Source organism: Eleginops maclovinus, chromosome 18 (assembly GCF_036324505.1).
Source record: "Eleginops maclovinus isolate JMC-PN-2008 ecotype Puerto Natales chromosome 18, JC_Emac_rtc_rv5, whole genome shotgun sequence".
NCBI classification, from domain to species: Eukaryota; Metazoa; Chordata; class Actinopteri; order Perciformes; family Eleginopidae; genus Eleginops; species Eleginops maclovinus.
The window spans coordinates 16,637,984-16,663,278 of NC_086366.1; the positions used below are offsets into that span (position 1 = coordinate 16,637,984).

Consider the following 25,295-nt stretch of genomic DNA (forward strand, 5'->3'; position numbering starts at 1 on the left):
TCAGCCTCCACTCACACGAGCTACCTATTTGGAAACAATTTGATGATGAGCAAAAAATACACCACCATCTTAACATTAAAGCACTGTTAACCTTGTGATCAATACTGGTAAAAATGACAATAACTTCATGCGCATTTTCTGTCTTTTACCATCATATTTCCCATTGGACCATAGCTGGGAATCAATAGGAAGAGGGCTCGTTTTCTCTCTATTAGCAGCATTCATCATAATAAAAGCTGTCAACTTCATACCCACAGGGGCCTGTTTTCATTGGCTTTCCAGATCTTCATAACAACTAATTACTATATTACAGAGCAGGAGATGGTTGATGTGTGCCCCTGTTTCTTCTGTGTGAGCCTGTTGCACTGTATGTCTGCAGTGTCCATGTGCATCTGTCTTTGGTTTTGAATTAATACAGAACTTGACAGCTTCCATGCCCGATCAATGGAAAAGAACTCCAGACCGTAATTAAAACCTGGTGTAGCTGCAAGCCTACACTGTGTGTCTGCCTTTACACTCCATCACCTTTACTGCAGTATTGGACAGTCACCAAGTATTGGTCTGAGAGTTATATAAAATTAAAAAATAATACTCTAGTTATACAGATTTTTGTACCCACAAAGTCTCATTTTCTAAAATGAGTTCAGGCATGCAGACTGTAAATTAAAGCGATCAGTTCTTGCCCTACTTTTCTCCCAGTGATGAAGGTTGACACAGGCGCACAGGGGAACAAGGCAATGTGATGTTAAGAGCGGGTCTCTAAGTCCCAAAAGTGGGCTAAAACATGCATAAATAAATCACTGGCTCATTAAAGACTCAACCAGGCCCTCCAGTCAGATTACAGCAGTATGGTGCCATATCTAGCAGATTAATATGGCATATAATGTGCTGGATCATCTAAGAGATGTGGCAGGCTTAAGTTACCGCATACCAAGAAGATCGAAGTATAATTACTTCCATCTTCAGACTGTTGGGGCAGGATTTAGCTCTGCCTTTGCAGGGCAAGCTTACACAGATGGGATATATGCTCTGTTTGCACCTGTGCGCCTGTAATAATTCGCATTACTAAATCATAGAATCTCTAAACCGCTGGAATCTAGCCTCAACAGAATTCATGCATTCATTCATTTCATGCAGCCTGGAAATAGAAAATTCACAGGCTTATTAATATGGCAATACAATTATACCAGAAGATGGATCAACCAATAAAATATTCAAGAGGCGCTGATCTCAATCTTGATTTCCAGGGTCGAATCACACGTCCTACCTATGAGCATTGAGCGTCCATCTCCTAGAGGGTAGCGCTGGTAGCGCGGCACTGCAAAGGGTGGCAACTTGTGGAAGAGAGGCTGCAGCAGCGGCTCCAGCCTGGAGGCTGAAGGGTCCGAAGGGTAAAACAGGTTGAAAATCTGAGAACAGGCTGGATGCAGCTGGCTCACTGTGGGTCAGAAAAAACAATGGAGAGGTAAAGCCATTGGGAAGTTTTTACTGTAGCTGTGTAACATAAGCAATTTATGACAAAGGGGGTTTGGAAACAGGAGAAGACACCAGAACCAATCTCCAGGTGAAAAATACTTTTAGTTTTAATGTTATTGCTTTGAGAGCAACAAAATAAACACTTCATTTGCATGTTCTCCATGTCTCTATGAGTGTTCCTTCTTGCAGTTACCTTGTTGTGTGCTACATTAAGTAGAGCGGAAAAACATACTAATATTTTCTTGTACTGTAAATCATGAAGTGTATTTCTTTCCAGGGAAAATCTGTTTCAACTGATCCTATCCTGAAAAATGTTGAATCATTTCTCAGTAAAAACCAATCCAGCTAAAGTATGTCACTTCACTGATTTTGCATATTATTGCAGTCAAGACTTTTTTCAGGTAAGTTCACATTAATAATAAGAACATAGAATTAAATAAACGGTATGCATTTTTGTGTCTCACCCTGGACGGCAGGCAGGACAGTGCGTCTCATGGCCAGCACAAGGCCCAAAGGGCAGCCCAGCAGGAAACAGTCTGCCACCTCAAAGTCGAATCGACCAGGATTCAACACCAGACTGCTGCTGCTGCCACCACGAACCTCCACATTCTCCTTCATAAGGCTGGGGACACAAAATGTAGCATGTTATTTGTATGTTCCCATGGCCTACCAGTCCAATTGTTTACTTATCGAGTTCAGATGCTTGATCTGACAGTCAGTCGCTATCCTTATTGGCTTATAGTAAATATTTTAACAATAATGTAGTGATAGTTGACTTGTCTTAACGATTTAAGTGTCATGGTTATAGGGCTTTTGTTAGTTTTATTTTGAAATGTATCTTCCTCCTTGTGTCTTGTCTGGTGTCACTTCCTGTGTTTGCCCTCCTGTGTCTGATTGTCTCATTGTGATCACCTGTTGCCCTTGTGTTTCTCCTCCCCTCCTCAGCTGTGTCTTGTCCTGTGATTACCCTTGTGTATTTAGTTTTGTCTTTCCTTTAACTCCTAGTTCATTCGTCATCGCTTTTCCCCCGTCATTCTTCCCATGAGTTGGACTACATGTCATGTCTTGATCATTAACGTCTGCCCTCCCTTATCCAACTTCGCCTTTGTGGTTTGTTATAGTTTTGTTTTAATACTTTTACCTTTTGTTTTTACTTTGCCTGCTACTCTAGTTTTGTGTTTTGTTAACAGCTTTTTACTGGAATAAAGCTCGCTTTTTGTTAAACCCTGAATCCCTCCTCCTTACTGCACTTGGGTCTTTTTTCCCTTAACGCTGACATTAAGTATGTAACTGGGACTCCAATTACAAATTTACACTGCAAGTATCCTTTGATAAGTATTTTGGGACGTGATAATAGATTGTAAAAGGTAAATGCTTCAGGTAATTAAAAAAAGGAAAACACACTTCTTTTATTTAAGGGGGAATCTGACATTACTGTGTATGTTGGAATAGGGAAGGTGAAAGTCTCAATGTTTACACAGATGAGTCAGTGATGCTTTTGCTTTGTTTTTGAACAAATGTTTGGTCGGATAGTTTCAACACTCTCAGTTTTTTGTCAGTTCCGGGCCTTTATGACTAAGCCGACATAGGCGGCATCATGCCTACAGCCTTGAAGCCGAGCCAGTCCAACGTTATCTTTGTGGTATCTAGCGAGCCAACATTTCCCATTAAGTCCTGCATGGGGAGAAAGTATAAGCCAACAGTCTCTTGCCATCTTTAAAAGCCAAATCAATAGTTATTTGATTGCTTTCCACTTACATTTTGTTTTTTGTCTTCTCTCCTCCGTGATGTGTCTGCTTCACTTATTACTACCTTAGTGCCATGCCATTAAAAAATGTTTAGTCTGTTGGTCTGCCAAAATGTTTTTACCGCTGCTAATTATCCTCTGATGTAATCATTTTGTCAAAGAAAGTACGAGTAGTTCTGATCTTGAACAGTGAACTTGCACAATAAAAGTATGGGCAACTGCATGTTTTGTACTAAATACACTCAAGTCCCATGTTGACATGTTTAATTAATACAAATTATTAATCTCTCTTAACAAGTGGACTTTTCATTCAGCAAACATTTCCTGCTGGTATAGAAAGTAAAGTGTGATTTTTGCCTGGATGGACTAAATTTCCATTTAGCAACTAAAGCACTTGTCATTTAACCGCAGATGGTTACCAATATGTTAAATAAACATGACATATGGCTCACTATTGTTGAGGTGGTTGTCATGGTTTTATGAGAGATAACGGCAATGAAAACATGATGTGTATCAAAATGCGCCCGCTCCGACACTGATGCCTACCTTTTTAGCTAAAACATTGCACATGTAAGTCCTGATGGGTATTAGACTCACAAAGCCTATTAGTAGCTATGAGTGCACATAATCCTTTTTTTGATCATTTTAGACTAAATAGACATCTACATTTAGACAATTATGTCGGTTCCTCAACATAGGAAGTTAGTTTTATTTACCATTTGTTTAAATATCAGTGAAATTAGCCAAAGCACACATCCCTAACCAAGATGGATTGGGCAGTCAAATTCATTTGCGATAATCTCACAGCCAATTCCCAGCCGGGGCCAAAGCAGAGTAAACATGCATGTGAAAAGGAGAAACCAGAGATAGACAGCCATCCTAGAAGCCTGTCCTAAAGGAGGGATAATGTGTGTAAAAACAAGCTTTAATAAGCCCCCATGTTCAATGGGAATATCTGCTGGGAGTTGGGTAAAAGAGCTTATCCAGGAGTGGAGGTTACCTACCACAAAGGAAGGCTTGTGATTAATCGCTATAACAAGAAGTGAAAGGGTAGAGGAGGTGCACAGTATGAGCACAATATGGTGTAACTGTGAATATACAGTATGTGATTCTCTCTTCAGTGCCTGTGTTACTGTGATGGTGTGAGCCTAGTGGAGCATGTGATTTGAAATGGGAACACTGGTTGCATGAAGTGAGTAAATGTGGAAATATACCCCCTCCAGCCAGCTGAATTTCCCCCCAGCAAACTGGCTGGCAAAGGCAAAAACAGGCTATTTATAGTCCATCACAGACAGGTAGGCAGAAAGGGCAGTCAAGCTGATAATATTGATAAAGAGCGGGAGTGAGACAGGGTGAAACACTGGAAATCTGGAGTTCATCTGATCCCCTGAAATCATTTGTGATCAACAATGGTATTTGACAGAAATGGATGAAAGAATGTCTACTGTTTTTCCTAGGTTTGGAAGTTGGAACACTGCTTTTGGACCAAAAATATAATATTAACTGTGAAATGTGATTTATTTTGGTGGTCCATCCTGCAAAAACCATTACTGTGTTAAAGCAGTCTGATTAAAATGATAGGCCTGTGTGTGTGTGTGTGTGTGTGTGTGTGTGTGTGTGTGTGTGTGTGTGTGTGTGTGTGTGTGTGTGTGTGTGTGTGTGTGTGTGTGTGTGTGTGTGTGTGTGTGTGTGTGTGTGTGTGTGTGTGTGTGTGTGTGTGTGTGTGTGTGTGTGTGTGTTTGTGCATGACTGTACACTGAATGTGTTGCGCCACCAGTTTAGAAAAATGTGAAATATGATGACTGAAATATAGCAAAAGAATATCTGTTACTATTTGCATATTGAGATACTTGAATAGTATGTATTCTCAATGAGGATAAATCATTCATGAAAATCTAAAAATAAAAAAAATCTGCCTGATTAAAAAAAGAAGAAGCCATATTTACCTAATATTTATCAAGAAAAAAAATGGCTTGTATTTTCAAACTCTGCGGTATTTTCATAACTACGGTCCTACCTGGAAAAAAAGCTGTGCTGGCCTGTGGACGAGGTGTCTCCGTCATACGAGTCGCTCTGCTTGCGGCTGAGTGGCGGCCCGCTCTGGCTGTGTCCTTCGTTTGGGGCGGAGATATCGATGTTGCTCTTACTTAGCCTCTTGCTAGAACTCAGACCCAGGCTAGACTCCCCCAGTAGACCCGAATTATCCTGAGAGGAAGACGGACAGTATATACCTTCTGTAAAGCCTAACACACTCTACAATATTTGTTTGTTTGCTGGCACTCTGGTATTTGCTTTACAAGCTGAGTTAAAAGATTCGTAAAGCTCGTACAAGCCAGTGCATCACCATATTCATCACCATTATCATCATGTTATAACTTTAACAGTGAGTTCCTACCTTCAGGCTCTCAGTGCTGTTGTCCTTGCTGCTGTTGTTGGGGCTTCCAGGTCTCTGGTGGTTACTAAAGCACAAAGCATCGAAGCACAGCACACCTCCCACACAGTCACCCATTAGGCATACCTGTCGTGAAATATATATAATTAGGTGAATCTCCCAACACAGTATGGTGCACACAGACAGGGAAGGAGGACAATTATATGAAAGGAATACAAAAAAACATTTCTTACCAATTCAAGACTATATATAACTAGGATACAGATGTGCTGTTACTTACGAGTATAATTGTGTTTAAACTTGCAATACTTATTTTGTTTTGTTTTTTTCTACACATTCTAGAGTTGCTCATCACAATTCAACACAATTTAATTTAATGTTGTGCATCGGTGAGCAGACTCTTCCTTGTGCGGTGCATTGTGGGGGATCATCAGCTCACAAATCAAGCATTTTTTTCTGCCACTTTCCCAACATATTATTCAGACTGTAATTACTAGCAGCCATGTGGGAAACCGTTCTTATTGGACCCTGAGTTGTAATTCTGAATAAGTTATAATGTGATTTTCTGACAGCTCTAATATCTCACAGGGTCCCGGTAGTGTTTTTCTTATCTTCCCTTTCTCTTCACAACAGGGATTCTTCATTAGTATGTTTTTTTCCTCAATTCCTTAGTTAGTTTAGAGGTGTTCCTAGTGTGGATCCATATGACTACTACTGTATCCGAAGCCAAACTAAATAATCAAGAATGAAAATCCTCACAGATGAACATTACAAACATAATAACCATCCACTTAAGGACAATGCTCAGGTCAAAGAAATAAAGTTGGAAGGGGACAACTTATAATATCACATATCAACTTCGTATACTAACTCTAACATAAATTGACTGTATCAACCTATTGCAACCACAACTTTTGGCAATAGCAAATCAGCAATAACAAGTGCTGGTGTATTTATTTCTATACCTGTAGGGTTGTGAACCTCAACCTCCTGAGTGTCTGTCTCTTATGGTTCGTTGTCTCATCATGACTGTATTGACCAGTAGCTTTACTAACGTGCTTTGTGGTTGGTTGTATGTTCTGTCAGTTCTCCTATGATTTTACTGTAATTGCCTTACATGGAAAGAAAAAGATTTAATGAATTAAATACTTAACAAATTGAGGGTTTGCATTTCAAACAAGCGCTATAGCAGCTTAACTTCAGGAGCTAATTGATCAAATAAATCAACCGCAGAAGAACAGTAATTATTCTAGACACGGCCAGAGCGCTTTACCTGCCTTTTTAATTACACTTAAGATGAGAGACTAGGGTGAAAGACATTTCCTCGCCTCTCCAACCAAAACAAGTGTGAGACGGACCTGACCCGTGAATCCCTGGCCATCCTCTGACTGCAGGAATCTGCGATAGACCTGGTTGGCTCTGGCAATCACGGTTGCCACGGCATCCTGGTAGCGAGGTGACACGATAGCGAGAAGTGGAAGAGCAGCCAGGGGCAGGTGGTCCACGCTGCTGGACACACAGCTCTCATCATAGCTGTACGGGTTCAGACTGGAAGAGCGAAAAGGGTAATAATAAGAGATGTAATACAGGATAAGAAATGATAATACATTGCATCCTTTTACGCCTAAAGGAAGTCCTTAAGTAGTGTTCCCTTCAACTTTGTAAAAGGCGAGCCATCAGATTCTAATACACAGTAATGTCCCCTTGACTTTCCATAATGTATTAATATCTCATCTAATCTGTTCATGATGTACTCTATCTGATTAGAGGCAAGGATGTGTGTCTGTGTGAGTCTGAGAGTGTGTGTGAGTACTCAAGCATGATAAGGAGAAGAAGGATATTATCTCAAGGATTGAAATAAAAGCAGACATGGTTTCTTTATCGCTGTTTAAACATTAATTGAAAGACAGCAGATGCAAGTCAGGCACTTCAGACACTTCTTGGGACAGCTGGTGGAACTGTAAAAGATGGCATTGCCCTGGACTCTCTCCTTGCGCAGCCTTGCCAACCCTGTCATCATCCATCAGATAGTCTGATTACAGGAAGGAGAGCAAAGTCCACATCAAGGCTGAAATATGTCAGCAACCATGGACACCTCACTGCAGAGAAGGGCACAACCTCTTTACAATAATTATTCAACACTTTGGAAGGACACATTTGTGCCCCCTGATAATAATAATAATAATAATAATAATAATAATAATAATAATAATAATAATAATAATTATTTAATCTCTTTTCCATTTAATCAATTGAAAAATATATGTCACATATTTAGTCTGGCTCAGCAACTTCAATAGGATTTAGATAATCATTAATTGGGTAAGCATGGAAAGACCAAAAACCCTTTGAATTTAGAGTTTTGTTGCCGTGGATGTGTTCTTACTTACCCACTTTATTGTAGTATAACTAATGTGTGATTTTCCTATATATACTAATATGTTAGCTTACTCTGTGTTATTGCATGCCTTTTTTTTATATCTGCTATGCACTTTTGCTGTAACAAATGTACATTTCCGTGCTGTGGCACTAATAAAGGATTTCTGATTCTGATTCTAAGGGTACAAACTAAAGATATTAGTCACACAAGCAAGAGATACATAGCTTTTCAACAAACCAGTAAAAATTGAACACAAAACTATAACTCATTGGAGCTTATTAGCTAACGACCAACAACTGAATGAACATTTTTCATCTCTAACTCTAAACAAGCCCCAGGTGAAACCTAACAGTATGCTAGCCAACAAGATAGACGCTACATCTCCCAAAATGCTCTTGTTCTGCTAATTGGCACAATTTTAGATTTCTAGGTATGCCAGGAACACTAAGCATGCCCGTTGTGCTTCTGAGTTGAAGATGAACTTTGTTAACTTGAAGCAAAATAGTATGTTGCCACGGTTAAGATATCCCTCGAAAATGACTTGTTTGCAGTTTCCAAATGATTGGCGCCAGAGCAGCTTAATATTCTTTCACTGATTGTGTCCCAGTGTATATTGGTCGGATTCAGCCAGTTTCTTGATTGCTTGCACTGACTGCATGATTGTGTTAATCTCCTCATTAAAATAAACAAAACAATAAAATGTATTGTATAAGTGTGTGCAGTGTTCAAGTGTTTGGTTTCTGTTTTATGTGTGTGTATGAATATTATAGTTTGCTAATGTTATAATAGGATGTATGGAATATGTTTTATAGGCCTTCTATTTTCTATTCTATTTAAATATTTTCGCTTTCATGAATGAGTTTTTTTTCTAATTAGATTTATGAAATACAGGTTTTTATATGCATTTCATCATTTAAACAACAAACAAACAAAAACATTTTTGCTTGCATGAATATGGTATTTTGCCAAATAGACAACATGGTTTATAGACAGAGAGATGTATAAATGGATGGCTGGTTTAAAGAATAAGAAATAATAATACAAAAGCAAACAGGCTTTGTGGTCCTTTGTTCAGGAGCAATGTACTTATCATCATCATTCAGCCTTCAGATGCACCATCACATGGTCAGAACGGCCATACACAATCTCGTTGAAGATTCAAAATAACATGTGAAACCTGTCTGGCAGAAAAGGGACAATTGATGTGATTGTTGTGCTCCCAGCACCAAAGTGTTCACCAGTCAGTCTATCACATGCAGTGGATAAAGCCATCTCCATAAACCCCACTGCCAACATAATAGCAGACAATGACAGATCTGTGTTGTAGGGCGTTTATTTACATCAACCATCAGAGTAAATGGATTAAGAAATGTCAGAAATATGTGAAAATCCAGCTGGAAAGCCAAACACAAAATGTTATCATTTGACCAAGATTTGTACATTCATGTTTTGCTGGTAAAAGCTATATAAACAAAAAATCACAACTCACAAATGTAGTTTCAACCGTTGACCGGCTCTGTGCAATAAATTAATTTAGCAAAGTCCAGTTCACAGCATATCATCAACAAATCAAATGGGAGCAGATGATAAACATAATGTGTGAGACCAGCAAAAATGTCATCATGCCTGCTACAGCTGCCAAGTGCCACGAGATGTCACAAAAACAAAGTCTGCAGAATCTTCCCTTAGGAATAAAGGTAAATTGTAACAAAAAATTAACTCCTTTTTCATGTACATATATGAATATATGCATTCTCAATTGACTAGAGTAACCAGTTCACTTTAAATCACTGACATCTGTACACTAAATGATCCCATGTCATCTGTATCCTCAGGGAACTGTCTGCTGGTCCACATCTCCTGTCGCTGCTTTACAAACACATAATCCAACCCTGCCAGACTGTTCCCCTGTTCTGCTAGCATAAAGTTTTTTTTGTACTGTCTGTATCTGTATGTTGGCGTATATCTGTTGCTCTCTGTTCTTTATGTCATCCCAGTTTAGCTAAAATCTGTTTAAAATGCTATTGTGAAAAATACATGTAATCAAGGTGTACAAACATTGTATTATACTTCAAATAATGATTATTCAACCTTAATTGCATGAAGAATTACATTGATATAAAAATATACAATTGTTTACATGGAGTCTGCCTTTGTTTTATTGCCTTAATCACATTATAATTATTACACTTCAATAAACATAAACTGAATCGAGGCAGGGAAAATCTGCTTAACAAAACAGCACTCCTGTGTGACGACTGTCGGAAACGTAGCTATCGAGGGCAGTTTTTTAAGGCAGACTACATTTTGAGCTGCTTTCATGCAGATTTGAAAGAAAACAAGCGAAGGAAACCTTTGTAATGTATAATGTGTGACTGAAACGGCGCTGCACACAGTCATTTGCATAACAAAGGTGTCACTACCTCTCCGGAAAGTGTGTTTGGAAATGTTCAGCTCAGGAAATTCAAGCACAGGGCATCATTGTGCTTCAGGTGGAAGACTTTCTCTGCAACAAAGTACCATCAGATGTCCTTACACTTTAAACCATTTGTTTATCTGGTGCCTATTTATTAAGATAAGGAACTGAAATGAAAAAATCACAACATCCCAGCCAAGTCTAGTCAATGCTTTGTAGTCGTCGGGCCTTGATCTTATTATAGTCTCATTAACAACTGCTGCTCACACTTGCTCCCAAAACACACACTTGCTTAATGAGAGCTAAAAAAAATCCTAAATTAATATTCATGACGAACATTTCTACCTCTGGAAAGGGTTCACATTACACAGGATGGAAACAGAAGTTTACCACCTGCTGCTTTGCTCAACAAATGTGAGGTGAGAAACTAATTATTGCTGAAGAAGCAGACACGGTTTCCCATGCAACGGGGGGCACATAAAGGACTTCTTTGTGTGTCACATACATGTATGTGTATGCAAGGCAGTTCAGTGGTGTAACATCCTCTAGGCTACAGATTACTTTGTGTTCTGAATCAATGGACCTTAATTAATTTTGGGCGAACTATTACATCTTTGTCTATACAAACTGGTGCTCTAAAAAATATTGTTCGATCAAACAACCCAAATTCGTTCTGCATTTACTTTAATTAATCTTAATAATGCCACCAATAGTTTCCACTAAAATGCTGGTAATCAATAAAGCCATGCCTGGAAAGCTGGGTATCAGCTTTCTGAAACAGATGGTGCTGTACAGTCAGGATTTTATAGTATTTGATCAAGCAAAAACAAACGTGCACAGAAAAAAAAACACACAGCTTCAATGATCTATATAGCAAATGTTTCAAAATGTTCAAAAAATAACACACTTGGTGTGGTGTTTTTGCTTAGTACTTGGCTATCGCACTGCTGTGCTGGCCTGCTACTTCCGGTTTAGCCTGATGCCTATTGTACTTGAAGGGGTATATAATTATTTAATTGCACATCTCTGCTAGACCATCCAATGTTATCAAATTTGCATAGTGAAATGAGCTATTTCACAGTGGTTGTTCTGCTCCAAACCTTATCTACACTTTCACAGCTCCAACTTGATCGACTGTAGTCACACAGCAATTTACCACAGAGCCTATGATGAAATCTCAAGGTAGTGATCCCAGCACGCTCTCATGAACACATCCGGTAAAGACACATGCAGAGCTGGATGGCCAGGAAAAGGTTATGGATTTTGTTACAGACAATCAAGAGTTTTCTTTGAGTGGCACCACTCACTTACACACAAAACAAACTATCCTGCAAACACGAGTAACTTGACTCTAAGACACTACATATATTGTAACTTCTATGACCGAGTTATGTTTCGGTGGTTATGTCAAAAGCAGTAAAACTCAGAATACCCAACTGTAAGATTTACAGAACTTTTCCTCTTCATGTTAATGTGATGATGAAGTGATCCATTAACAACAGTGAGAATAAGATAAGGCTGACTGAGCCGATTATACCTCCAATCAGCCTCATCTCACGCAGCATAACCTTGAGATAGACTCTATTATGCTGCCCTATTCTCTTGGCTCTCGCCATATAATGTCAAACTGTTAAATCTGAAGTCAGATTCCTGCTTAATTGCGCGTCCAATATTTTAATGGCTGGCTTAGCACTGCTCCGAGTCTTCTTAATTAGGGATAGGTCCAAGAAATAGTAGCAGCACATCCCCTGCTGCCGAAGGCCACTGTAATGAGTCTCCATCTTCCTAACCTAAGGTCACTAATGATGCACAAAGAGAAGTGGACGTCCTCTTCATCCATACGCTTTCCTTTGTCAAAAGAAATCCCGGGAAATGATGCCAAAGATCATGAGAGATGAATCCATTTCATTTGTCTCTCCTACTGCTAAAATTAAGTTGTCAATAGATTATTTGTTTATCTTCAAACTGTAATAGGAAATCAATTTGGGAGCCTTTTAGCTGTTGCTGTTAATTGGACGGGGTTGGATTTAGTTTTTGTGTGTGGGATGTATTTGTGCGAGTGTATTTATGGACAGCACCCGTCTGTTATCTTGACACCAAGCTACTTGCCAGCAGTGCTAGGTTAGTTCATTAGCAGGCAGAGCTAATAATGAGCGCTTGGAGCCCCTTTGAGCACAGCAGGCCTTCCACAAACACGGGACAACAAGGACAACAGAAGCTCAAAAAAATGTCATTCTCCATGGGGACATCCTACTGTAAATAAAGAATTATAAAGACCTGCGACTAAAGTGTCCTGTTTGTGTAAAAGTTTGTTTTTGAGGCGCTAAGAGGTTTTGCCACCTCCAGTCCGCGATAGGATTTTCTGCCAAGCTGTTACCCCGAATTTAAGTAAATTACCCACACAGCAGTGATTCCTTCCCATGGGCCTGCCATTCCATTGTTTATGTTGGCAAGCAAATAAATGAGCCTCCAAACACCCACAGGTCTAACGCTTTCATTAGAGCAAACACTGTTGCCCGATCAAATTGAAGGTGAATAAATGTTTTTTTGTGCTGCTGTGTGGGTGTGTGTGAATGCCTACTGACTGCACATATTGTCATTGGTCATATTTTAAGGACCTGAAGCCATTTAGGGATAAGTATCTTTTGTTTTATTTCACTGACGAGAGCTCAAACAAATATTAACTTCTCATTGTTTTCAGAGATTTTTAGTTAGAGTGTTTGGTTCCTTAGAACTCGCTTGATGGTGGTGATGGTGAAGATATTAGAGCTAGATAAAATGTGTAAGTGTATGTTATCTATGTGCAGTTATACAGCCAATATGTAGCAAGACATTGCAGTACAGAAAATCCAAACATTAGGTTTGAGGTCATTTAGAAACATTGTAACAAGAACAATGAAATGACTTACTACCAGTATTTAGCTTTTGGATTTTAATAAAGCAAATCAATAATAAAATACTAATATATGTATCCACCTCAAAGATCTGGTCTGGCTATAACAGAAAAATAACATTATGAGAGAATGTTTAAAGGATTTATAAAAGAAGAAAAGAAGATCAAATGAAGAGACCAACATTCTGTTGACACAATTATTTACCATTGATAGCAAATCATTTTACAGAACTGTCTTTAAAGGGACTGCTTTTTGAGGGAGATCTAAAAGAATCTGTGCAGCAACAAGGATGCTGCTGGGAAAACACATTCCTCCTTAACAAACAATAACATAACCATATATTTATAGCAATATCTTAACATAATATTGCCTCCACTCTACATGCAAATTATTGGGTTGCCAAGCAAGGTTTGAATCAGATTGATATGACTCTGGTTCCTGGGTGATTTTCTGGTATGATATCTTTCCAAGTGGGCGACACAATTTACAAGTTTTGGCCAGTTATCTAGTAAAATGACTTCTTAAGAATTATAAAAAATATATATGTGTACAAATATTTGCAAAATATATCAGTACTTTGATTCTACTTTGAAATTGTAGGGAACACTGATTAAATGTATTATGGTTAAAAATAACCTCCTGCAGTAAAGAAAGTGTAAATATAACCATTTAAAACAATATATATGTATACACATTGCAAAACCTGTTTCTGGTTATTTATTTATTTGTTGCATTTAGTATATATATTTCTCCTTAATCAACCATTTTATTTGATCATGAATTTATTTCCAAATGACACAGTTTTGTTCCTTTGAGAGATAGCATTTTCATCTTAGTTGGTCTCTTTTAAATGTAATGTGTGCACATGCAAGAACAGGCTGCCATAATGCAGTAAGGCAGCAATGCTTCGCTCCAGTGGGAAGTTGTTGTTTTTAATATTTCATCTCAGGGTGTGGTGAAAGCTAAGCAGGCGTCAAGCTGTCGAGCAGTTACAGAACTAAAATCTCTTTACACTTGTCCTGCTTCCAGTCACTGCCTCGCTCCTGCTAATGTCAATCACAAAACCAGACAAGCCTCGACTTGACTGCCAAACGCATTCTCTCAGCTACTGTGATTAGTGACAATTCAGACAATAACATCCTTAGCATATAATTGGAGAGCAGCGAAAACTAAGTGACGCTGTCAAGGATAAAACTGGTGACCACTGGGACATGTGGCATTAAATGTGAAATGAAATCATTAGTTACGCATAAGCGACTCTCTGCACAGGCAGCAGACAGGACTAGAAAAAGAACAAAAGCATGAACGCAGACATATTTTCACTCTCTGCCTTTCGGAGAAATCTTCCCGCAAGGAAAAGGACCTGTGAGTTTTAATGAAGATAATGCTGTATGATTTATAATAAGGGAAGAATCATCTCCTGACTGCTGTTCATCACTGAGAAACGGCCATCCACAATTAACTCCCACTCCAAAATTGATACAACATATGAAACCGCATACATTCCTTGCAGATGCCTCAAGGAAACAGTATAAAATCATTTAGCCATTCATCTTGCTGGAGAGTTCACAATTAAAAACAACAGCGCTTAAAAGGGTTGGGAGTAATAATCCACATGCTGGCAGGGGCTGAGAAATGTCATCAGCATACAAATTAATACTGCACTGTTTGTTATGGGTTCTTTGGTCAAGATGTTTCTTCAATTAACCTTCGCTGTCTGAGCCAACCAGGCTTTTTTTTTTCTGGCAGGCATGCATTCATACTGCTAAGATTCCTTAAATACCTCCCGTAACATTAAAGTCCTCAGCAGTCAGACCATTACTGCTTCAAGCAACTATGTCTGTCTGTCACGCAGGTAAGAATGTGGGTTGAATACAAAAACACCACAGAAAAACAAGTGGTTGACCTACAGAATTATTATCAAGTATGCCAATTCATACATATTGAGTGGATCGGATCACTCTGATGTCAAAAGATACATTTTCACAGGAGACATTTTGACTTATGGTATGCAAAGCACAGGTTTTACAAACAAGACAAACTCTGTTTTATAATTGCCACAATATCAGGATCTCAAAACTGAATCAGCTAAGTGGAATTACCCATTTCCCCCAGGTTTAATTAACTTAATTACATCTGTGCTGTTCTCTAACACACTACCTTCTTGTTATGTTTTCAGATTTTCTTTTTGTTGATATGATTCATATTTTATGTTCATGTGTTTTTTTCCTTGACCCTGACAGGATTATATAAACTCCCTCAGAGAGCAAAGCTTTTCACCGGATCTCTGCTTTAAATGAAAAATGACTTGGCGTGTCTCTGGCTAAACTTCTGAGAGAAGTTCAAAAGGCAATAATACATCCTCTCTCCAAGCTTCACACAACTTAACTGTAAGTGGAACTTTTTCAGTTACTTACAGAGTCTGGCAGCTGATAATGGCAGTTTAGGTGACACTAAAATTAGCCATCTTTTTCCCTGTTACTTTAGAGTCAGCAAGGAAGCACTTCAGGAAACTCAACAGCTAAAGGTTAATGGAATGGAAATAATTGTATTTCCTCTGGCCTTTATCATGTTAAGATTCAGCAGAACCACCTACCCAGATTTGCATGCAGCAAAGGAAAAGTATGATTGATGCTATCAGCTTTGAGATCTGGCTCAGGGAAACAATTATACAGATGGGTGACAACTTAAAGGAAAATAACCATTATCCATCTTATTCCTAATCGCAAAATACCTTGTGTGAATTATGCACACAACTACCAGTTATTCCTTTAATAAATGTGTGTCTATGTGGGCAAAAGGTGTCTCCTTTTCCTGAAACTTTTTGGGAAATGAATGATGTGCCAACACTACCTGTCACACTTTAAATGGGATAATGTGATCCTCTTTCTACCAAGGGATTGGGTGGAAGGGGGCCTAAGCTACAACTAGAGTAAAGTGTATTAAAGCAGCTTAGATTATCTAAACCTTTAGAATTACACTAGAGGAATATTCATCATTCTTTTTAAAATACAATGTTCACATTCACGAAAAAGACAGATCTGGGGATGTGAGTGTAAAGCTTAAGGTAAACAAAAGCCTATTAAACCGTATTGATTTTATACATGTTAGATGCTTGTAAACCCAGGTGTGAACGGGGCTAATGAGACTCCCTGTTAAGCCAACAGCACTCACTTGGACACCAAGGAGAAGGCCTCGGCGCAGACAGCAGGACATGGCACCAGCTTTATCTTCACGTGTTCTGCAGCAGCCTGGAAATGTGCCCGTGTCACCTTCTCGAGCACGGAGGTCAGGGTGTCCACATCTCCAGACTTTGTGCTCGGATCTCCGCCTGCTGTGTCCAAGATGTTCCCACCGTGCACCACTAGCAGCAGCACATGCGTCTTACACTTTCTCTGCAAAAGGGTTAAGGTAGCGTTAAAGACAATAGAAGGAGAGTTACATGAAATCAGAACTATTTGTACTTATATAGGTTTTGGGCTGCATAATGAACCTACCTCTATATCCTCCAATCCTTCAATGCTGCTCTGAGGGGCACAGCGCGGACCTCCCAGCTGGTAGAGACCATCTGCTTTAGATGAGTATACAGAAGAATCAGGAAATGGCAGGAAAGAAGGAAAGAAGGAAGGAAGGAAGGAAAGGGGGCAAAATAAAGAGAGGGAAAAGGGGAAAGAAAGCGTCACTGCAGGAGTCACTTCAGCCAGATGTACCAGTAACAGAAGCATAAATGGATATTGATCAGTGAATTTAGTCAATATAACTAATGGCTCTTCATCTCTCTTCATTCCTACTCCAAACTGGGTGATGGGTCTATGTACCCTTAGGCTTGAATGGCATAAAAATTAGATTCAGAAGTCAATACAGGGAGTAAACATGGTTGTTTCACTACTGCAGCAACTATAGCCATCGGGTGTTATTGGATTGTGGCTTCTCTGATGGAGGATCAACACTGAAGTTATTTTCTAAAGACTAAGGATGAGAAAGATATTTTTCATTCCAACTGTGAGGACTACAAGCATCTCTCACTTCCTCTCTCTCTCTGATGCAATATTTCATGGGTATCTTGCCAAACTGATTACCCTCTCCGGAAGTCCCTACAGCTTTGTCATATTGTTCTCTCTCCTGTCTCTCTTTCTATTTTCTTTCTTCAGGCTCAAGTTGTTGTTTACTTGGCTTCCTCGTCTGGGGCTGTCATGGGAGGATCTCACAGACTCACACGTTGTCATATCCCTTCTACTTTGTTTCGTAGCCCACAGCTCTGCCTCCATCAGCCTGCTTGTCTAGAACAGCTCAGCATGTACAAGGGACTTCGGCACACTGCACTATTTTGGTCACAAAGTAAAAGAAAATCAATGGAGGTACATTTTCGTTCTTCTGAAAGAGCAAGGTAGGGCAAAAAAATGTCACCAAATGTCTTGTAAAGTATTTAAGAGTGGAAACTGTGTTATGGGTTTTGACAGTGACCTCAAAAACAAGTTTGAAAAAAAAAATGGGGGTTATTTTTACTGTGATTTTGAAAAACAAAGAGACTGATGGACCAGAGGGAGAGGAACATGGACAGTTCATCATTATCTCACCTTTCCCTCTTTTGGTGTGCTGTCTCCTAAAGAGCAGCTACAATAATTAACACGGGTGAATGTGTGAAATGGCAAAAGTGGAAAGTATTATATCTCTTTTGGTGACACCAAACACTTCCGGCGCTATATCCAGCAAAGTGTGGATTTCTGACAAGGAGCATAATGTTAAAGGATCATGATTCAGTTGTACCTTTGTTTTTTAAGTAATCATGTTAATTAAGGGCAATAAAAAATGTATTCATATGTTCTCCCTGAATAAACGAGAAGCTACGATAATGACATAATAAAGAACACACTCTCTTTAACGCTGTCAGTTTGAAGATCCCTGAATCTTACTGAAATTCACTAGAATATGTTCTGTCTGCCCATCTGTATCGAACTACTGCATTCAGCCGAGCAGCACACATGCTGAGCTGCTAGTGGATCTAACGATAAATAAGACATTTCTCTTATATTGGAGATATCTGTTGGTGTGGCTCAGTACAATAAACCAGCTTCCTGCAGTTTCAATGCTGATAAAAAAACTATTCATACAATCCATCAGAATTATTATTATTACTTTTATTTTTTTTCTTGTGCTTTCCCTGAGATGTTAATTCCTGACAATCAATACGTGCTTTATGACTCTTAGCGGTATTTAGCAACTTTTTATCAGCCCCCATTCTTTTCAAACAATTGACCTTACCTAGAGAGAACCCCTTGGAAAGGCAACAATGCCACAGCTCAGCAGCCCGATGGCTATTTCCAGTGGCCCAAAGCCCAGACAGGCACACAAATTGCAGGTATACACAGTGCATCTGTTATGTACTGCAGTCTCAAATATGTTTAAACTTATCTATGAGAGAGAAAGGGAGAATTGACACCAGAAAGAGGGTTGTGAAGATGAAAAGGATCTACATGGAAGAAGGAGAGATGAGAGGATGACATATTGATCCAAGTCTGTTAGTTTACTCTTGTATGTCATTCTGTCTGTGAAACTATGATGCACAATGTCTTTTCCTCATAAAACCAAGGGTTGTCTCTTTTTGCAACATGCAGAGTTTTTATTATGTGTTTCGTTTCGACCACAGCCAAAAGACTGAATTCATTAAAAAAAATTGATCTTACCAGGGAATATGAACATGAATAAATTCCCTGAAAGTTTCCTGCCTGCTTGAGTGTGAATTGACTCATTAGAGAGCTACAGCGTGGTAGTGAATGACCCGTTTTCCTGGAAAGTCTCACAAAGAGACAGAAGTGTTGACTTCTCTTTGAAAATAATGTTTGCCTTTTAATTTTAGTTGAATTCCACAGAAAGGCCTTTCAATTATGGGAATTGATTAGGAACAACTTCTAGTGCATAGTTGTGGAATGATTATCAATATACATTTTAAACCATATGGCGTTATGGCATATTGTAATCAGACAACACCAGGCTCTTTACATTATGGCATGGAGTATCTTTATGGAAATGACCTGCTGTGGTCATGAGGTGGAGCACCTCTTGCCTCCATGCCAATCATTTAATTAAAATGGCTGTAATGCCCTTCCCTTGCAGCCCTATAGGGAGCAACTCTCTCACCAACAACTGTCCCTGCCAACCAAAATCAATCACTGAAGACTCTAAGATTCTAAGCACTTGTTTGAAAAGACTCAATGAGGGACGTATCCAATTTGCACTCCAGTCAAGAACATAACAAAAGATGCTTAGCGCAGCCAGCACTGCACACAAGACTCCTCGTTAAGGCTCAATGTGACGAGCTCAATGTGAAGCAACCAAAGTGTTACTAAGCCCATTAACATATATTATCATAACTTCATCAGCAACATAAAGTGGACACTAGAAATACAGAGTTTCCATGGATGTAACCTTTATTAAAAAAATATATAAAATTGAGGAATCTTTTCCTTCTTATGAGAGGTCACCAGTCCAAACAAAACTCAAGCACATGGCAATTACATGGGTAGCATGACCATAACCGTTTCTATATTACAAATAATGTTAAAGAATGTACCTGTTAGGAAGCTACACATGTTAAAAGGGAGGTGAAGAAGTCATGTATCACTTGACTGGAAAGTTAGTCATGTTAAGTAGCACAAGGTTAGGGATCTCATTTGGAAGTACGCTGCCTCCTGACTGGCTAAACATCCCCCTCTGACCTCTGGCACGGTACAGGCATGCTAACACACTCAGCCATCTGCTCACTGCTGTTAGAATCAGGGTCTGTCGTGTTGCCCTACTGCGAAAAGACCCCAGGAGACACCACCAGCTCCACTGCATGACAAACCTGCTGAATCACACATTCATGCACACAGCGAAAGGCACTCATAGACACATAAACATTCAGACAAACGCACACACAGTCTGTCCCTAACAGATGCCAGCTGCAAACTATCTACATGCTGCTGTACTGCAACATCTCCTCATACACACACTCAACAAATCCTCAGAAAACAGTTTGCATCTTGCGAAAAGCTAAAAATGTTCTTTGTGCGTTTTCTTATAAATCTGCAGCAAGACGAGTGATCCCCTGCCTTTTAAAGTACTGTTTGGGCAACAAAACTACTTGGTTAGGTTTAGGAAAACACTATGGTTGGGTTTTTAAAAAGTATGTGTGTTACATAGTTTACATAAATGGCGTAAGCACGAAGAGGTCTCTAACCCCCATCACCATCAGGGGAGAGGAGGTGGAGGTGGTGAACACCTACAAGATCCTGGGAGTGCACTTGAACAATAAACTGGACTGGAGTGACAACAGCTTGCTCTCTTCAGGAAGAGATAGAGCAAGCTGTTTATTCCTGAGGAGGCTCAGGTCATTCAATATGGGCACGAGGCCGCTGCAGACGTTCTACCAGTCTGTGGTGGCCAGTGTGCTCTTCTTTGCCATGTTGTGCTGGGGTGGAAACACCAACAAAAGGGATGCTGACAGGCTGAACAAGCTTGTGAGGAAGGCTAGCTCTGTTGTTGGAGTTAAACTGGAAAATCTGGAGGAGGTGGCTGAGGGGAGAACGAGGAGGAAACTGGACAGTATCCTGGATAACCCCTCCCACCCCCTCCATATAGAGCTAGTGAAAATGAGGAGTACGTTCAGCCACAGACTCATCTCACCTGGGCACATCACTAAGCGCCTGGAAGACTCCTTTGTGCCTGTAGCCATCAGGCTGCACAACAAGGGGTTAACCATGTGACTGACTGACAATAACCCGGACTGCACATAAACCTAAACCTAATAACTTTGACCTGCACTCTCTTTCTGCACACATACATGTGTATTTGTTAACAATACTTTCGTTACTTATCTGTATATATATTTTTCTTTTTTTAGATTTTTTCATTTTTCATTTAAATTTGTGTTTCATATCCCTGTGTGAACCTATACTGTTTTTCCTCTTCTCTGTTGCTGCAAAACAACTTGAATTTCCCCATAGGGATTAATTAAGGTACATCTTATCTTTTCTTATCGTAGTTACATTACAAAAGTAGGTTAAAATAAGTAAAAGTTGACCCGGACAGAGCTCTCCACAGAGGGGAATGTCTTTGTTTTACCCATCCATCCATTCAGACTTCCTCCCTGAGACGCTCTTTAAACTATACGCCTTACTTGTTTAGAGGCCACAATGCAGGTCCTACATACTGTATATGAATATATGAAAAATAGTGCCTTACTTTTTGTATATTTAAGTACTATGAATAAGAACAGCTAGACACACACAAATACCGCTGTCGCAAGATGGTAAGAGAGGCTTGTTTAGTGCCTGTACCAAGGGGCATGCTGATCTTATATTCACCCAGCACCCTGGAGTGAATATGTTGACAAATGTACCCTGAAATGTCACGTGAATAATTGACAGGACTGGTAGCCGCTCAAAACAAAACAGATTTAGCTAGCCAACTGTATATGGGGCGCGGACGATAGGTTGGGACGTGTCACGTGGGTGGGACGTTGCCAGGAGTTCAATGCAAAGCCAGCCCACATTTCCGATATGACGTCAAGTCTGCAGCAAACCTGGATCAACTTTGTTGTACCCCTGTTTTTACAGATATGGGTAAGGAGGAAAAGAGAGAGGGTTGTATTTTCGGACACTTTGTGAGTCTCCACACCGGGGACACATATTTATGCATTACTTGCATAATAGGTGACCTTGTGAAAGGGTTAAGGTACAATTTACCTTTTTCTACCTTGAATTGCTACAATGACGGTGTTGTAAGGCAGTTCTGCAGTACATAAACACTTATGACCAAAACACTCAATCAGCATTTCTAAAGGGGTCAAGGGCAGTGTAAACCATCAGTACAAAGCTTTTTGCTGACAGAAGTGGCTTTCTGCACATGTTTGTTCCTTTTCATTTCAAACATCTCTTCCCTCCTCCCCTTCCTGCTCCCTCTTTTCCCCCCACCTCCCATCCCACTCCTCCAGAGCCCCAGGCAGCAACAGAGTTGTTTGGTTGTTATTGTATGCTCTTAATGTGGTAACACACACTATTTCTTACTTTATATCTTGTCAGAACCACATGTAAATACACACATGAACGCAGACATGAGCACATAGAAACAGTCACACAGGAGAAAGAGTCTTTAACTGCCAAGGCTGGTATTGGCTGTAAACATAAAAGATGAGGCAGAAAGATACTCCCGACATGGAGCCACTTGTTATCATTATCTCACCCCTGTTTTGGTGTGCCGGCTCCTTTTATAATTCTGCTGAGAAATTGCTTTTGTCTTTGCAGCCTTTTTAAGTACTTTTTTTTTTTTCAAGAGACAGCAATGCAAAAGAAACATCAGTGATTGTGCCTTTGCAAGGATCTTGTGCTAAATATGACCAAGGAGAGGTGATGTGCAGAATAGAGATGAGTCTCTATCTTAAATGTATGTTTTCTGTCCGCTCCTCCCCCTGCATGTGTTTCTGAATAGAGCTACAGGGTGCATGAAGAAGAGAAAGCTGTGGCACTCCATAGAGAATGGATAATACATTTCTCTCCGGGTCACTTTGTGTGAAACTACATTCTCTTAATAGAGGATATTATGTATGGTCTGTGTTGGGTTGTGTGGCAGGACTTATTACTACGTCATCCCCTGCATGATTCCACTGACGCAGTCATTTCAGTTAATATTATCCCAGCTTGGCAGCCCACACCAAGAAGCAGCCGGCAGTCAGAGTCAGTAGTTTATCATGGAGTCGGTCAATAAACAAACTAAAAAAGATTACTTATGTAACAGCAGCTTAGACAGGTTAGACAGAACTATACAGCATCAGTGAATTAAGTAGGGAAAAGATTGAGATAAAAAGAGCATAGCATAAATATGCCGATAAGAGTGTTTGCATAGTGAACAGATGGGGAGCCAGGAAGATGCAGGAGTATCGGCTGATTTTAGATCACAGAACGTCACCTCGAGGAAATGAAGAAGAAAGAGTACAGCAGAAAAAAAATTGGAGCAGTTGTGCTCCAGGCATTCCTGTCTGTCACCATCAATGTTCCCCTCCGTTGGGAGGGAAAGAGTTTACACTAGCCAGTGGCTTGCGGAGGAAAGAATGTAGAAAGATAGAGAGGTGGAAATATCAGAACATGATTAGGTGATGCGATGGGAGGAGAGTCAAGGAGCAGCGAAGCCGAGGGCAAATGGATGTTTAGAGAAGCTGAAGAGAAAAAGGGGGGTGATGGAATAATGAAGAGCAAAGGGAGGGAGGCTATAAAGCCGGGGACACATTTGAGGAACCGACAAATAGATGGAGATGAAAGTGTAGTGGATGTTGCCGCTCAAATGCTTCACAGGCTGAGGTAGTCTAGCTGCACCTTTAAGGTTTCCCGATTACGACACAAGCTGATGCACCTTTTGAAATGAAACACTATAAACAAATATGTGTGGGGGACATGTGGGGAGTTTAAGCTGCCATGACCATTTGGTTTGGGCACATGTAATAACCATTGTACTGTTTTGGATTATTCTCATCACGTTCATTAACATAATTCTCAGTAGCATCAGGCAGATGTTTCCTGCTTTAAATCAACACAACATGATTCTGTTTATGTTCCACTTTCATTACTTTATCAGAGGATATGACCACCCCACTTGTAGTTGCTTTTTGAGGTATTCATTGCTGTTGCTATGCCAAGTTTCACTAAGCTAAACTCATGTCTTCAAAATGCATGTGCCCCTGCAAGTATAGGATGTAAACAAACAACTAAAGAACCTCAGCAGGAATTTTCACATTTGGTAAAGTTTGACTGTGCAGGAACATAAGTGTGAGGGAGAATTCAATCACCAGTACATAAGGGCTGTCCACTCGGAAAACGATGACTCTAATTATAACTGGTAACATAATGATGTCAGCATCCACACTGATGAATGGTAACACAACAGTGGTGCCAACTGAACTGCACTGCACGCTCCATCCATGTCTTTCAGAGACTGTCACCTAAAAACGTAAAAATTCTGTATACAAAACATAGAGCCTACTTATGAACATTCAAATGAGCCACATGCTACAGCTTTAACACAATAATCACAAAAAGAAGATAATAATCACCAATCGTTCCATTTCTTTTTCTAGATCAGAAATGGAACGACTTGCATGCCACCCTGTAAATGTGTGTGTATTTTCATTAGCTGTCAGTATTTTAGCATTGATCAAATTACTCAAACAGTGACAAAAAAAGATACCTTTTCGTGAATGTCATCATATTTGTGTTGTGGAAACTGCCATTGTTGGTTAAAACAATTTTGAATTCCAATATAATTATCTTTATCTTAATGCGGAAGGTCCTTCAAAATGTTCAAGCAGAATTCTCGAAAGCAGTGTATTGGTATAAAAGAGTCCTGGAAACAGCAGTCTAGTAATTTCTTTTAATGTCAGATGGATTTTAGCTTCCTCAGACGCCATATACAGCCCAGTACCTCAAACCCTCCATTTACAGCAAAATATCCCCAGTCTAATTTAGCAGAGCTAAAGTGTTAGTACCATTGTTTAAGTGTTCATACCTTCATGTCCATCCTCCAATCCACGCCCTACGTGACCCAGAAATCGAACAAGACAAACGCTTTTTAGGGAAATTCTAAATTCCTTAAATGCACTTGAAGGAGTCAAGGAGAATGGAGAGAGGAAACAGAAGAAAGAAGTCTTCCACGGAAGCGAGGACACGGGTGCAGTCAATGAGTAAGTGTTATTTCTACATAACTCGAAATGTGCATCCAGCTAAACAAGCCATCATAGGACAAGCACAAAATGTGAGTGCTGACGTCACCGTTAAAAGTATTATCAGAGACGTATTCCATGAGGGTACACTGATCATTAAAGGCAGAATCAAGTGTATATTTTGTTCAAAAAATGTTTTCCTGTCAAGTTGCTTGAAAATGTACATATAAAGCTGTATACAGTGGGTCTATGAGGGATGTCTTACAGTGATGCATTAGTAACGCTATAATTAAGGACATTG

General features: G+C 39.7%; 1 protein-coding gene across 1 annotated transcript in view; it reads right to left on the reverse strand.

Moving 5' to 3' along the window:
* The window catches only part of pitpnm3 (PITPNM family member 3), a 67,106-nt gene that overhangs the window by 14,051 nt on the left and 27,760 nt on the right, over positions 1-25,295 (reverse strand). Inside the window, exons 4-10 of the mRNA XM_063906220.1 lie at positions 16,803-16,873; positions 16,480-16,700; positions 6,974-7,163; positions 5,619-5,741; positions 5,241-5,428; positions 1,941-2,098; positions 1,268-1,438 (exon numbers count right to left, since the gene is read on the reverse strand). Coding sequence (XP_063762290.1) covers positions 1,268-1,438; positions 1,941-2,098; positions 5,241-5,428; positions 5,619-5,741; positions 6,974-7,163; positions 16,480-16,700; positions 16,803-16,873 — 1,122 coding nt within the window. The remainder of the gene's footprint in view (positions 1-1,267; positions 1,439-1,940; positions 2,099-5,240; positions 5,429-5,618; positions 5,742-6,973; positions 7,164-16,479; positions 16,701-16,802; positions 16,874-25,295) is intronic.